This window comes from Aquila chrysaetos, chromosome 9 (assembly GCF_900496995.4).
Source record: "Aquila chrysaetos chrysaetos chromosome 9, bAquChr1.4, whole genome shotgun sequence".
NCBI lineage: Eukaryota > Metazoa > Chordata > Aves > Accipitriformes > Accipitridae > Aquila > Aquila chrysaetos.
The window spans coordinates 1,337,394-1,351,216 of NC_044012.1; the positions used below are offsets into that span (position 1 = coordinate 1,337,394).

The 13,823-nt window shown below is 71.1% G+C and overlaps 2 protein-coding genes across 2 annotated transcripts; both read right to left on the minus strand.

Moving 5' to 3' along the window:
- Positions 1-361: 361 nt before the first annotated feature.
- Positions 362-4,414, minus strand: VPS4A (vacuolar protein sorting 4 homolog A). The gene is made up of 11 exons (XM_030026594.2): positions 4,276-4,414; positions 3,676-3,787; positions 3,381-3,528; positions 3,212-3,273; positions 2,786-2,905; positions 2,448-2,604; positions 1,933-2,081; positions 1,700-1,781; positions 1,354-1,573; positions 1,097-1,237; positions 362-759 (listed from the first exon to the last, which is right to left on the minus strand). Exons 1-11 carry the CDS (start codon positions 4,294-4,296, stop codon positions 658-660), a joined length of 1,314 nt encoding a protein of 437 aa, XP_029882454.1. The 5' UTR covers positions 4,297-4,414; the 3' UTR covers positions 362-657.
- A 1,331-nt stretch (positions 4,415-5,745) lies between these two features.
- SNTB2 (syntrophin beta 2) lies at positions 5,746-13,730 on the minus strand. The gene is made up of 7 exons (XM_030026627.1): positions 13,262-13,730; positions 8,724-8,934; positions 8,091-8,301; positions 7,439-7,581; positions 7,037-7,233; positions 6,654-6,835; positions 5,746-6,454 (listed from the first exon to the last, which is right to left on the minus strand). The coding sequence occupies exons 1-7, from the start codon at positions 13,686-13,688 to the stop codon at positions 6,362-6,364; spliced, it is 1,464 nt and encodes a 487-aa protein (XP_029882487.1). The 5' UTR covers positions 13,689-13,730; the 3' UTR covers positions 5,746-6,361.
- Between the last annotated feature and the right edge of the window lie 93 nt (positions 13,731-13,823).

Sequence of the window (13,823 nt, forward strand, 5' to 3'; positions counted from 1 at the left end):
CTGGCTGGGGCGGGCAGCTGCTGGCAGGAGCCTTCAGGGCTTGTCCCATGGCTGCTTCAAGTGCTGCATGCTCAGGGGGGGGGGGGACAAAGCCCAAAGCAGCAGCGCGCCGCCCCCCCCCCCAGGCACAAATCCCGGGCCAGGATGGCTGGAGCGTGGGGAGTCCCACACCCCCTCACCCAGGAACAGGCAGCAGCTGCCAGGGCCTCCTGCCTGCACATGGCAGCAGCGGCACAGGCAGAGCCCGAGGCCTCGTCCCTGGGGCAGTGGGTTTGGGGGGGGGCTGGGCTGGGTCCCCCGGTGCGGTCAGAGCCTCAGGGAGGGGCCGGGCGCCAGCTGAAGCTTTCAGATTGTTTTTATTTTCATATAAACAAGACAGAACCCAAAGCAGCATTAATTTAAAAAATAAAAAAGAGCAGGAAGAAGAGTGGGGCAGGGCCGGGGGGAGCACCCGGCCACCCAGGCCATGCTCAGACACCGCCCCCCCCCCAATAGTGTCAGCCCCCCCAGGCCGTGCTCCCCGCGCCCCGCTGGGTGCTGCGGTGCAATGGGGTGAGTAGTGAGCGGAAGATGAACCTGTTTGGCACGGCCGGCGGGGCGGGAGTGGGGGGCGTGCGGCAGGGACCCCCAATCCCTACTCCACCCCCCCCGCCGCCCTTAACCTTCCTGTCCAAAGTCCTCCGTGAATTTCTTCACCTTCAGGAGGTCGTCAGCATTCACGGTGGGGCGGGTGGTGGCCAGCGAGCGCAGCATGTCCGACTGCAACAGAGGCAGAGACGGGCAGCTGAGACCAGGCACCGAGGTGGGGGTTGGCACAGGGTAGGGACCCCCCCCGACCCACGCCATGGCAGCGCCAGCTGGCGCAGGCAGCTCTGCCCATCCCTGTAGCACCCTGGGGTGCTGCCCCGGGCCGGGTGCTGCGCCCCAGTAAAGCTGGGGGCTGGTGTCTCGGGAGCGAGGAGCTGTATCCGTAGGCGGCCACCCCAGAGGAGGGACAGGGAACCGGCAGGGCTGGGGCCGCAGCGTTGCTGGGCCGGGGCCAGCCACCGCCCGGCAGAACGGGTGCCCGATGCTGTGCCGCGGCGGCCACGCTCACCATGCAGACGATGGGCTCCATCAGCTTGTCGCTGGGCACCTCCATCCAGGTCATCTCGGTGGCACCCGGGTCACCGGGCGAGCATGGTGTCAGGAGGTCGTCCACGAAGGCGCCGGGGGTGGTACGGGAGGGACCGCGGACCTGCGGCAGAGCCAGGCGGCACGGGATGGTGGCCACGGCACCAACGCCAGCCGTGGGGGGGCCCACCGCCCCGGGAATGGACACCCCCCCAAGGGCCGGGAGCAGCCCGCGCTCACCTTCTTGAAGTGGGTGGCCGACTGCACCTTGCGGACGGGCTGCATCAGGGCGTCCCGCACGATGATGCTGATGTCAGCCCCCGAGTAGCCATCCGTTTTTCGGGCCAGCTCCTGGATGTTGGCCTCCGTCAGGCAGTGCGGGGTGTTGCCCAGATGCAGCTTGAACATCTGGGCCCGCGCCGCTTCCTCGGGCAACGGGATGTAGATGCGCTTCTCGAACCTGAAGGCAGTGCAGGCAGGCAGGGCGGGGTGAGTCCCACGCTGCCAGACCCCCTGCCAGATCCTGCCGGGGCACAGCCCCGCGGCTCCGGCACCAGGATTGGGGGGGCACCTGTGTCCTGCTCACCTTCTCCTGATGGCCGAGTCCAGCACCCAGGGGATGTTGGTGGCACCCAGCACCAGGATCCCATCGCTGCTGTTCCCCACACCTGCCCAGGGACACAGCAGGCAGACGGCTCAGAGCAGTCCCCAGGGAACGGCGGGATGCAGGCATCCGGCAGCTTCTCCGGCACCTGCCCGCCCCGTCCTTCTCCTCCCCCCCTCCCCACGCCGGCTCATCCCGCTGGAAGCCCCACGTACCCTGCATCTGCACCAGGAACTCCGTCTTGATGCGCCGGGCCGCCTCACTCTCGTTCTCATTGCGGGAGCCGCACAGCGAGTCCACCTCGTCGATGAAGATGATGGAGGGCTTGTGCTGCCTCGCCAGCTCAAAGAGGTTCTTCACCAGCCTGCGAACAAAGCAGGGGACAGGGTCCCCGCTCAGGGACCCTCCACAGCACCAACAGCACCCAGAGCCCCTGACTGCCCCGGGGCGAGGAGCCCCACGCACCGCCGGCTCCTCCTGCCCCTGCCCGCCCCGGCAACCCTGTGCTGGCACTGAGGCGGCGAGCGCCGTGCCAGGAGAAAGGCCATCCCTGGGCTGTGGAGCCTCAGGAAGGCCTGTGCTCTCCCCTGGGACACATTATCTGCATTAACGGGGTTCACCGACGCCGGTGGCTCCTCTGCCCTGGCCAGAGCTCTGGCACTGCCAGCCCGGCCAGAGGGGAGGCCGGGAGCCAGCCTGCAGCAGCCATGCATCCCTGCAGCCAGTTTACTTCTCGCTCTCTCCCAGCCACTTCGACATCAGGTCCGAGGATGACACAGAGAAGAAGGTGGAGTTGTTGGCCTCGGTGGCCACGGCCTTGGCCAAGTACGACTTGCCGGTGCCGGGGGGCCCGAAGAGCAGGATCCCTCGCCAGGGCGTGCGCTTCCCTGCAACAGAGGCCAGTGTCACGGCTCCCCTGTCCCAGAGCAGGCCAGGTCCCCGTGGGCCCACAGGGAGACGCGTCCCCGTTGTTCGGGATCACCTTCCAGCAGGCGCTCGCCCCAGCTGCTGCCCTGTGGCACCTTCTCCGTGGGTGAGCGGCAGCCGCGGCATTACTGTGACACTCACCGGTAAACAAGTGCGGGAACTTGATGGGCAGGATCACGGCTTCCTTCAGGGCTTCCTTGGCTCCCTCCAGACCAGCCACGTCACTCCACCGCACGTTGGGCTTCTCCATCATGATGGCACCTGCGAGGAGGCAGCTCTGCTCACGCAGCCCCACAGAGATGGGCACCGTGCTCCCGACATCTGCCGAGAGCCGGGAGAGCCAGACCCCCTGCCCCCCTCCCTCCCCACACCTCCACCCCGCCAACCCCACTGCCCCTCAGCACAGAGACCAGGCTGGGGGCTACCAAACCCCAGCAGTGCGCCCCTGAGCTGCAGTCCCACCACCTGTCCCCCTCCCCGCAGCCACCCCTCACGACGGCTGCTCGGGAATCCCTCCACCCCACCCCGCAGACAGCCAGCACAACCGTGCCCGCCGCAGCCCCTCACCCATCAGCTGCTCCTGCAGCTTCTTCTTCTCAGGGTTCTCGCCCTCACTGTCACTATCGCTCCTGGGGAGAAGGGACACGGGTCAGGAATGGCACCGGGTCCGGTGTGGCAGCAGGGTCCCGCCAGCTCTGCCGTCAGGCAGGGTGGGGTCCCTCACGCCCCCACGCACCCCTTGTTGTCATTCTGGGACTCCTTGACCGGCTTCTTGCCCTGCTTGTCCTTGCTGCGCAGGTACTCCTTCAGCTTCTCCGCCCGGTCCAGGTACTGCATGCACTTGGCTCGGATGCTCTCCTTCGCCTTGTCGCTGGGAGCCTCATCTGCAGAGACACCCCCAACACCCCCCCCAAGCATCACCCGTGGCCCCGCGCCACAGCCAGCAACCCCGCCGCCCCCTCCGGAGCCCCCGCCCCCGAGCCCCACAGGCCGTAACCGGGGAAGCAGGGAGGGACAAGACACCGTCTCACATTTGATGGCGTGCAAGAAGTACTCCACGGCGTGCTGGTACAGCCGCAGGGCCTCCTCGTAGTTCTTGGCCTTGTCCTCCTCGGTGGCTTTGGTGACCAGGTCGATGGCTTTCTGGCGGGGGAGGGCACAGCGCCGTCAGCCGGGGAGCGGCGCCGGCGCCAAGAGCAGGATCAGGCCCTTCCCTACCCCCACCCCCCCCCCCCCCCCCCCCCCCCCCGCCACCGAGGGGGCCGGGCCGGGCCTGCTCGCAGCGGGGTCCCCTTCCGTAGCGCCCGGCGGGGCGCGGGGCAGGACGAGGCCGCCCCAACGGGGCCTGGCACCGGGGCGGGGTGAGGCCTTCCGCCGGCACCGGCACCGCCTGACGCCGTTCCCCGACCCTCACCGCACCGGGGCAGGCTGAGACCCTTCCCCGCAGCCCCCCCCCCACCTCAGGCACCGGGGCAGGGTGAGACCTTTTCCCGGCCGGTAACCGCACCGGGGCCGGGTGAGGCCTCCCCGGTGCCGCCTCACAGCGGGGCGGGAGGAGGCCCCGCCACAGCCCGGCTCGGGGAAAGCGGAAACCGAAAGACCCGGCTCCGGCAGCCCCGGCCCCGCCGTACCTGCAGGGTGGGCGTTGTCATCTCATCGCCCGGTGTCGCCGCTCCTGGCGCGGCCCGGCCCGGCGGCGGCGGCGGCGGCGGCAGCGGGGCCCGCGGGACCGCCCGCCACTGCGGCTGTGCGCGCTGGCGCCCCCTACCGGCACCCGCCGGTAGCCGCGCCGCGGGGCGGGGCCTCGCCGCGCCACGCCCCCCCTCAGCCGCGCCACGCCCCTCGGGACACACACGGCGCGGCGGGCGGGGGCGAGGGTGGGCACACGCGTGTGCAGCTCGACACGCGTGTGTCCCCGCAGGGACCCCCGCGACCGTGGGCACCCGCACATACACCCACAAGCACACGCGTGTGCGCGCGCACACCCCCCCACACCCTCCCCAACCACCCGGATACGTGTGCACGCGCGCGCGCACACCCACGTCCACACCCGGACCCGCGCGTGGGCACACCTACGGACCCGGCTGGGGGTACGGGCACCCCCTGCACCCCCCCGTCCGCGTGCACACGTGTGCGCGCGCACACACACACACACACACACAGACTGTGCACAAGTATAGTGTGTACACCTGCATCCACACACACACGTACGTGTACACGCACACACCCCCCCCCGAGTGCCCATACACAGCCCCCAAATACCTGCGGGTACCTGTGCCCACCGATGAGCCCCCCCCCATTTGCTCCCACTATGAGATGCCCCCGTCCCCCCTGCCCAGCACCCCCACGCCAGGCTCTGTCCACTACATCCCAGTCTCTCCTGTACTGGGCAGCCCAGTACTGCCCACCCCCCCGACACGTGCTGTACTGGGAATTAAGTGCCGCCCCCTCCCCAGGCACTGTAACACCCCCCCTGTGACACCCACCGCCCCCCTGGACACCCCCGGAGTGAGACTCAGAGACCCCAGAAAAGGCAATCTGATATAAATAGCGATTTACAAAGAATACAAAAATAGAAGGGGCGTGCGGCACCCAGGGCCGGTGCTGGGTGGGCGGGGGGGGGGGGGGGGGGGGCAGGACCTGTAGTGCCTGTGTGCAAGCCACAACCCCAGGCTGGGGGCTGGCACCCCCCCAGCACCCCACCAGACCCCCCCCCGGCACCCAGCCAGCACAGCCCCACGGGAAGCAGAAAAATGTGCAGAGTTTGGCTGAGGGGGTAACAGGGCCTCAGCCGGGAGGGGGGAGCCCGGGGGGTGTCCCACTCCCGCCATGCCCGGGGCTCCCCCCAGCACCCTGGGGTGCAGGAGCTGCCCCCCTCCCGGGGGGAGGGAAAGTACAAAAAGCAAAAGTGCATCAATCTACACGTCCTGTCCCAAACCCACGAGGGGCCTGCGAGCCCCCCCGGCAGTGCGGGGCTGGACCCACGCAGCAGCTCCTGGGCAGGGGGGCACAGGCTGCAGTGGGGGGGGGAGCCATGGGGGCAGCCCCCAGCCCCTCTGCCCTGGGGCAGATTTGTTTTCCAGCTTTGGGAGGTTTGGGGGCAGTGGGGGGGGGGGGGTGGAGGGGCTGCACCCTGCCTGCCCCCCCCAGGGATGAGCACCCCGGGGCTGGGGGCAGCCCCGTCCATTCCCGCAAGGGCCCCCAGTAAGACAAGTGTGTGTCCCCCACCCTGAGCGGGGCAAGGGGACCCCGTGCTGCAGCAATGTGGGGGGGGGGCTTCGTGGCCCAAGCCCCGTCCCATGCAGGGACAATGTGACCCCGTTTGGGGGGGGGAGCCCCAAGGCAGGGAGGGCGCTGGCTCCCCCCAACGCGGGTGGGGGGAACACCGGGGGTCCCCCAATTGGGGGGGAGGGGGCCAGGCTCGCCCCGCTCCAAGGCACAGGCGGTGAGATCAGTGATGGCTTCAGGCCCCGGTGGGGGGTTAAAGCTGGTGTCTGTGCCCCGGCCCCCCCCCTTGAACTGGGCAGGGGGGACCGGGACCGCCGGCACGGAGCAGGAGAGGCTCACCCCCCACCCCGGCACAGCCGTCCTGCCACATCCCCGGCGGCTCTCGGGGCAGCGAGTCCCGGCCCCGGCAAGGCACTGGTGGGGCTGGAGGGGCGAGGGGGGGGGCCCCTCCACTGTCCCCGGCTGGTTTGTGGTGGGGGCCGGGGCCGCCTACGCCAGCAGCCCCATGCGGGTGACTTTGGCCGAGAGGAAGGTGTGCAGGATGAAGACGATGGGCTTGGGGCAGGAGTGCAGGTCCAGCGCCTGGGGGGGGGGAGATGGAGAGCGGTGTCAGCCCCACCACCGGCACGCCAAACCCCGGGGGGGGGGGGGCACCGGGGGTCTCGCAACCGACGGTACCAGGCAGCCGTGATGCCGCAGGGATGGGGGAGAAGCAGGAGCTACCCCCCCTGGAGGAAGACCTCCCAAATCGGGGGGTGAACCCGGCTGCCCCCCTCCTCACCAGCTCCCCCTCGGGGCCCCCGAAGTCCAGGTAGAGGGTCCTGATGCCGTCGTCTGCCGACATCTTCAGCCTCTCGTAGGGGTAGCGGAAGAGGACGCTGCCGCCCGGCTCTTCCCGGCATATGGTGAAGCCGCCCTCGTAGTGGATGGAGAGCTGCACCTCCTGCCCACCCAGCGTGCAGCCTGCGGGCACACGCAGGGCTTAGCCCCCCCCTGCCTGCGAGACCCCCCCCCCCAGAGTGGAGATCCCCACCGGGCAGCCCAGGTCCCGCTGCGCCCTCGCCCTGCCGGCACCCCAGAGCCGCAGGAGGGAAAAGGGGAGCCCCGGGGGTCCCCCCACCCCGCAGAACTCACCCACGGTCCCCCCCACCCCACAGAACTCACCCACGGTCACTTCCTTGACCAGCTCGGCGGCGGCGTGGCAGCCCTGGACGAGGACGCGTGTCCAGGAGGAGAGGTCCCGGTGGGTCTCCACGCGGAAGACGTGCATCTCCACACCCTGGCGAGAGCCCGTCCGGGTGGCGAAGGTGAGCTCCGAGCCCAGGGAGGGCGAGCGGCGGCCCGAGCCCGAGTGGACCAGCCTGGGGAGGGGGGCAGGAATGGATGGGGAGGGGGTCAGGGGCACGACGGCAGCGCCGGCACCGTGCCAGCACCGCGCCGCTCCGTGCGCTTCGGGGTCTTTCCCCCTGCTCCGGCGGGAGGCAGAGCCAAGGCACGAGCGGAGGAGCTGGATGCGGCCGAGGGGAGCTGGTCCCCGGAGGATGCAGGCAGAGGGATCCAGCCCACCTGGTAGCCACCAGCGGGTAGCTGTGGCAAGGGGAAGCCCAGGCGTCCCTGGTCCAGGGCATGCCGTCGTACAGCAGCAGGTCTTTCTCCGTCACCGCCATGAGGACCGGCCGCCACTGCTGCCGCCCTCCGTCCAGGCGCGCCTGCGAGAGACACGAGGGCACGGTGAGGGGCACCGGGGGCTGCAGGCACCCGCCGCCGCCCGGGCACCCCCCGCTCCCTGCGCCCACGGCCGGGCCGACCCCAAGCCAGCGGCTCCGCTTTGCCGGGCTCTCGGCAGCGTCCGTGTAAAGCTGTGCAAGGCGCCGGCGGCCATCCCGAGGGGACCCCGCTGCCGGGGCCGAGCTCGCCGCGGTGCCCGGGCAGGCTGCGGCTCTCAGGCAGTGAATTCACGGAAAAGCGAGAGGGCGATGAGCGTCTCCGGCCGGGAAATCGCAACAGGAGAGGGGACCGAGGGCATGGAAAGCGCTGCCTTCGCCGGGGCGCAGCCGGCCGGCCAGATGGGGAACGGGATAGCGGCAGAGCCCGGTGCCCGGTGCCGGCATCAGGGCTCTCCAGCAGCCACGCGGCTGCAACCACAGCCCCATCGGCGCTGCTGACCGCGGGAACGGCACCAGACGGGCATCTTCGGCACAGCCCCGGCCGCGCGTACCTGCTCAGCCAGCCAGGCGATGTGCTTCACCTCCCTGCCGCCGGCCGCGGCGCCGCCGGTGCCCAGCATGGCGTTGAGCTCGGCCAGGACCTGGGGGAGCAGGGCGGTGATGTTGGCGTGCAGGGCCGTGAACCAGGAGTGCGCCGTCGCCGTGTCCTTGCAGCGCAGGATCAGGGTGTTCCTGCTGTCCGGCGAGTGCAGCTCGATCAGCCTGCGAGGGGACGCGGCGCTGGGTGAGACGGGAGCGGCGGCACCTGGCTGAGTGTGCCCCTGCCCGTGCCCAGCCCGGCAAACTGGCCGCACTGGTTTGGGGCTCTGGCCGTGCCGGGGAGCCACGAGCACAGTCTGGTGCCGGCTCTGCCGGCAGGCGGAACTGGGGGGATTTGCAGGGCCCCCCTTTTCATAGGCAGGGGAGGCTGCCAAACACCCCAGGGGGGTAGGTGGGGGGGCCAGCACAGCCCTTGCCCCAGCCGAACCCACGGGACTTTCCTTTCACAAGTCAGCTGGGAAAGCGGGAGGTCATGGTCGCAGCAAGGGGCAGCCCCCAGCCCTGTCCCGGGGGGTCCGTGGGGAGCAGGGTCCCCCATACAGGCTTGGGGAGGGGGGGGGGGCACGGGTAGCCCCTGCCCTCACCGGTTCTCCAGGTCGGGCATGCTGAGGTTCCTGGCGGCGAAGCACATCTTCAGGGGGATCACCTTGCGGTCGCGGGGGCCCTGGTGCTGGGGGGAGCCCGAGTCCTCGCTGCCGCTCAGGCTGGGCGACTGCGGGGCGGCCCCCTCCCACGGCAGGTCCGACACCAGCGAGGGCTTCTTGATGTAGGGGGTCACCTCCCGCATGAACTTCACTGGGGGGGGAAGCGGGGGGGAGAGGTTACAGCTGGGCAGGGGTCCTGCACCCCAGGGATGCTCTGATCAAGGGGGTGTCTTGTCGTCCCCCCCCCCCAGCATGCACGGGGTCTCGGCCAAGCCTGGGGGGCTGCGGGACCTCTCCCAGCAGCACCAGCACAGCCCACATCCCAGGCAGCTGAACTCGCCCCCCCCCGGCCTCGTGCCGCAGGCAGAGGACAGGCAGCGGGAAAGGGGGTACCCTGCCTTCCCACCCCGGGGAGGGGGCAGCAGCCCTGGAGAGACCCGGGGACCGGGCCACGGCCCGGAGCGTCCCACCCTGCCCTGAGACGGAGGTGTCCCAAGCAGGGGACGGGCGCTGGCGGCTCATCCCCGTTACCGGCAGCCGGCGCGGGCGTAAGGAAAGGGAAGGCGGCGCGGCACAATGGGGCCGGGCAGGAGGTCAGGCTGCAGCCCATCCTGAGCCGCCCCGGCCGCCTCGCTGCGAGGACAACACCGGCCAAGTTTCCAGCGCCGCAGGCGCTGATGGCAGGCTGACCCCGCGCTGCCGCCGGCGCCTGCCAGCAGCCTGCCTCCGCTCCCGGCAGGACGAGGAGGAGGAGGATTTGAAGCCGGGACATCCTGGCTCCACGCTCCTCTCCAGGCTGGTCAGGAAGGAAGGAGGCACCGGCTCCTATTCCCCCCGGACGGTCTCTCCCTGAGCACCACCCAGCCCAGCCAAAGCAGAGCCCCGGCAAGGCGCCAGCACCCCGGAGCCCATCCCAGCTCCGGACCAGGAGCCGCGGAGCCCGGTTCATCCAGCCCACGGCTCCGCCGTGGGTTGACCAGCGCCAACGGCTGCGCCAGCTGCCAGGCTCGGGGAAAGCCAACGCCTTCAAGATGTCAGGGAGCGTCAGCCGAGCCGCCTGCCAGAGCGGGGATGAGGCCGTGCGGGACGGCACGCTCGGCCAGGCAGGAAAGCTGCAGCCGGAGCTGGACCCCTGCCTGCCGCGGCCCCCCCCGGACACGGCTCCCCGGCCGGCACGCATGCCGTGAGAGAGCAGCCTGCCTGCGCCGAGCCCCGGCATCCCGTCCCCAAAGGAGGAGCGCGCTGGGAACAGCGACGTCCACGCAGCCTGTGGCAGCGGGGAATTAAAACCAAACAAAAAAAAAAAAAAAAAAAAAAAGCAAATAAGCTGTAATCCGCTGTGAAACGAAGCTCCCCGCCGCTCGGTGAAAGTGTCCGCTGAGCCGGCACAACGCCGCAACGCAGCCAGGCCAGCCGGCCCACCGGCGCTTTGCCGGAGCGGGAACGATGGCGGCGGCAGGGCCCGGGTCCTGCTCTCGGCCGGTCCTGCCGCTGCCGGACCCCGCGGTCCCGTGGGCAGACGCCTGCCGCGGCCCAGGGCTCGCCCGCCGCAAATCCCCCCGCGGCGGGGGCTGCCGCCTGCCCGCGGCGCGGGCAGGGAGATGCCGGCAGGGATGGGGAGCGGGCAGGCTGGCCCCCCGCCCTCCCGCCGGATTTGCTGAGCCGAGCAGCGTGGCGGGGTGGGGACGTGCTGCCACGAGGCGCTTGTCCTTGCTGCGGGCAGCAAACGAGTTAATATTAGCCTCCCAGCCGCGCTGATCCCGGGATTACCGCCGTCCCCGTGCACCCCTAATCCCGCTGCCTGGCCGGGCAGGGCAGGGCAGCGCCGGCGGGGTAGCGGCAGCGGCGGCAGCTCCCGCTGCGGGGCCGCTCGGCAGCTGTTTGCCAGATGTGAGCGGCTGCCTCCAGCGCCGGCCGGGAGCCCGGCACCTTCCAGCCAGCCCCCGGCAGGGCTCCAGCCCACGGTGCCGCGACCCCGCGGTGCCAGTGCCAACCTCCGCCGGGGCACGACCACCACCTCCCCGAAGGCCAGGCTTGCCGAGAGCCCCCCGGAGCCGGGAGGGCAAGAGGCCGAGCTGGGCAGCCGGCGGTGCGGGAGCCCAAGCGTCGTGCCGGGGCGCTGCCGGAGGACCGTGGGCTCGGCGGGGCTGCAGCCACGCTGGTGGCTCTCGGCGGCGGCTGGGACCAGCAGGCAGTCGCTGCCAGGCTGCGCCAGCTCGGCCGCCGCGGGAAGCGTGCCCCGGCACCGAGCAGATCCACGGGACCGTGTCTGCCGGCGGAGACAGCAGCAGAGACGGCTCCCTGCTTTCGGGGTGATGAAGCCGGCACCCAGGCAGCGGCACCTGCCGCCACCTCTTCTGCTTCTGGTGAGCCGGCGGCCAGCGCACAGCCGCCCCGGCACAGCCGCTGCCGCCCTGCCTACACGCTCACCGCAAAGGAAACCCGGCCGCCGCCTGCACCCCTCGCCCGACCTGCCGCAGGAAGGCAGCTGCTCCGGCTGCACAGCAACGCCGGGTTAGCGCTGGCTTTACCGGGACTGAGTCCCCATGCACTTCCCGGACGGCATCGGTCCGTCCTCGAGGCCAGAGCCCCCTCCTACCACCGGCACGCACGCCCGGAGGGAAGACGCCAAAGAGGTTTCCCCACGTTTGCACATGGGTCAGCTCTTGCAACCGGCCTTCCCCTTCGCCAGCGCCGGGCCAGCCCGTGTGCCCGCCGGCCGGCAGCTCTGCCCACAGCTCCCCTGCAGAAGCGGAAGGGCTCCCTTCCCCCAGCGCGCCGGAGCATGCCAGAACGTGCCGTATGCCCGCAGGCACCCCGGGAGGAAGGTGCCTGGCGTGGGTCCCTGCGGCCAAACCCAGCACCCAGGGCGGGGGCTGCCAGCCCCACTGGGGTGCCGGCGCAGGGCTGGTGCTCCCATACTCCGCCACCGGCTCAGGGCCCGGGCGAAGCCCCGGCACGTGCCCGGCAGCCCTGCCAGCCAGGGTGGTCACACCTCCAGGGACTGGCGAGGAGGGACAGGGTGGGATGACGCATCCAAGGTCTTCCTCAGCTCCTCTCCAGGGCCCGCAGATGCCAGCCAGGAGCCAGACGGTTCTGTCGGGCTCTGGGGCAGCCGCAGCCGTCGGACGAGCAGCCCCACGGCCCCAACGGGAAGGGAAGGGGCGGCTGCCGCGGCGCCCGTGCCCTTGGCGGAAGCAAGGGACAAACATGCCGCGGGGCCGGAGCTCCGGCGGGACAGGATCAAACGGCCGGGCGGCGCGAGATGGGAGCGAGGGGAAGGACGCGGTGGGGAGACGGTGAATCCTGCGCAGACCCCTGTGGGGACCCTCGCTGCCTCCGACGGTGGCCCTGACCCTCCCGGTGTTTAAACACCGAGCCCAACACCGCAGCTCCACCTCGGCCCCCACAGCACCCCAGCCGTGGCCGAGCCGCACAGAGCCACCCTGTGCCAGGCGCGGCTGCGCCGAGGAGCCCATCTGCCTGCCCTCACGCCGGCGCAGCGTGCCGGGAGCAGGCGGGCGAGCGGGAGAACCTGTCACCGGCCTCAGCCCACCCGGGCACAGGCGACCAAGCCCTGGCACCCACCGGGCACCGCATCCGCGGAGCAGCCCTACGCGCCAGAGAACGGACGGCCTTGCCAGGACACCAGGACGGCGCGTGCGGCACCACGGACCTGCACAGACCATCCTGACCCACGGCACGGGCGGCTCGCGTCCTCCCGGCTGCCCAGGGCGCGGCATCCCATGGCACGAGCCCCGTGCCACGCGCCGCCGGGCCAGGCGGGCCCTGCCCGAGCTTGTCGGGCTGCCGCGAACAGGTCGGGCAGGAGCCGGTGGCTCTGCCAGACCAGCCCCGAGCCGGCTGTGCCGCCGGCACGGAGCCCACGGGGACACGGGCAGACCCCGAACCCACCCCCCGGGGAGCCTCGGCCCTCCCTGGGGACTCGGGGGGCACGAGCACCCACCCTGGGGGCTCCGTCCCTGAAGACGGGGGACACACTGTCCTGGGGGGACACTGCAGCCAGGGAACCCCAGGTCTGTCCCGGGGGACCCCAGGTCTGTCGAAGGGGACCCCAGGTCTGTCCCGGGGGGGGGCACAGTCAGCAGAGATGGCCCGTCCTTGTCCCCAGCTGGGAGGGGTCCCCATCCCACCACAAGCAGGAGCACCCTGGCCGGGCAGGGGACACCCCTGTCCCTGTCCCCACGCCAGGTGGGGGCACGCCGGGACCCAGCACCGGGGTTGGGGGGGTTTGGGGGGGTGGACAGACACGTACCGTGACCGGGGTGGGGTGGGGTGAGCGGGGTCCCACAACCGGAAAAGGGGCCCAAGGCGGGGGGTCCGGGAGCCCGGTGACAGCAGCAGAGGGGGGATCGTGGGACCCAGTAATGGGACGGGTGCGGGGGGAGCACCGGGAGAGGAGGGAGGGAGCACCGGGGGGCCGGTACCGAGGACGGGGAGGAGGGGTTAGCCGGTACCTTCGAGGATGACCTCCCTGCCGGCTCTCTTCAGCGCCTGGACGGCTTGATCGTGGGTAGCATCCCGGAGATCGACGCCGTTAACGGCGAGGATGGCGTCGCCCAGACGGAGCGCTCCGCTCCGTTCCGCCGCCAGCCCCGGGAAGATACGCGAGATGAGCACCGGCATACGATTCTCCCGACCTCCCTTGATGCTGATACCGAGCCCTCCCGCCTCCGCCTTCACCACCCGCACCCTCCGCACGCAACCGGGCGCCGCCTCCGCGTTGCCGTTAACCACGCCGTTAAGCACCGCCGCCTCGCCGCCTCCCGGTTCCGCCGTCAGGCTCAACGCTTCGCCGCTCAGTTCCGCCGCTACCCGCACCCAACGTTCCCGTAGCAGCAGCTCCAGCAGCCCCGCTTTACAAGCGCGGGTCCACACGGCCATGCCGCTCGCCGCTCGCCGCCGCCGCCGTTCACCGGGAGAAGGGGCGGGGCCTGGAGGAGGGGCGGGGAGAGTGGGCGTGGCGCGGCGGCCACACCCCCCGCCCGCATGGCGCGCTGCGGTAGGCTCTGCGCTGCG

What these genes read in the sequence shown, in the direction of transcription:
- SNTB2 (XM_030026627.1), bottom strand. Translation starts at nt 13,688, where the DNA reads ATGGCCGTGTGGACCCGCGCTTGTAAAGCGGGGCTGCTGGAGCTGCTG. An exon ending in TCGCCTGGCTGGCTGAGCAG is followed by an intron (nt 7,582 to 8,090) that starts GTACGCGCGGCC and finishes TGTCTCTCGCAG; the next exon opens with GCGCGCCTGGACGGAGGGCG. An exon ending in GGTCAAGGAAGTGACCGTGG is followed by an intron (nt 6,836 to 7,036) that starts GTGAGTTCTGTG and finishes GTGTGCCCGCAG; the next exon opens with GCTGCACGCTGGGTGGGCAG.
- VPS4A (XM_030026594.2), bottom strand. Translation starts at nt 4,296, where the DNA reads ATGACAACGCCCACCCTGCAG. An exon ending in TGACAACGCCCACCCTGCAG is followed by an intron (nt 3,788 to 4,275) that starts GTACGGCGGGGC and finishes CTCCCCCGCCAG; the next exon opens with AAAGCCATCGACCTGGTCAC. An exon ending in CGGCCACCCACTTCAAGAAG is followed by an intron (nt 1,238 to 1,353) that starts GTGAGCGCGGGC and finishes GCTCTGCCGCAG; the next exon opens with GTCCGCGGTCCCTCCCGTAC.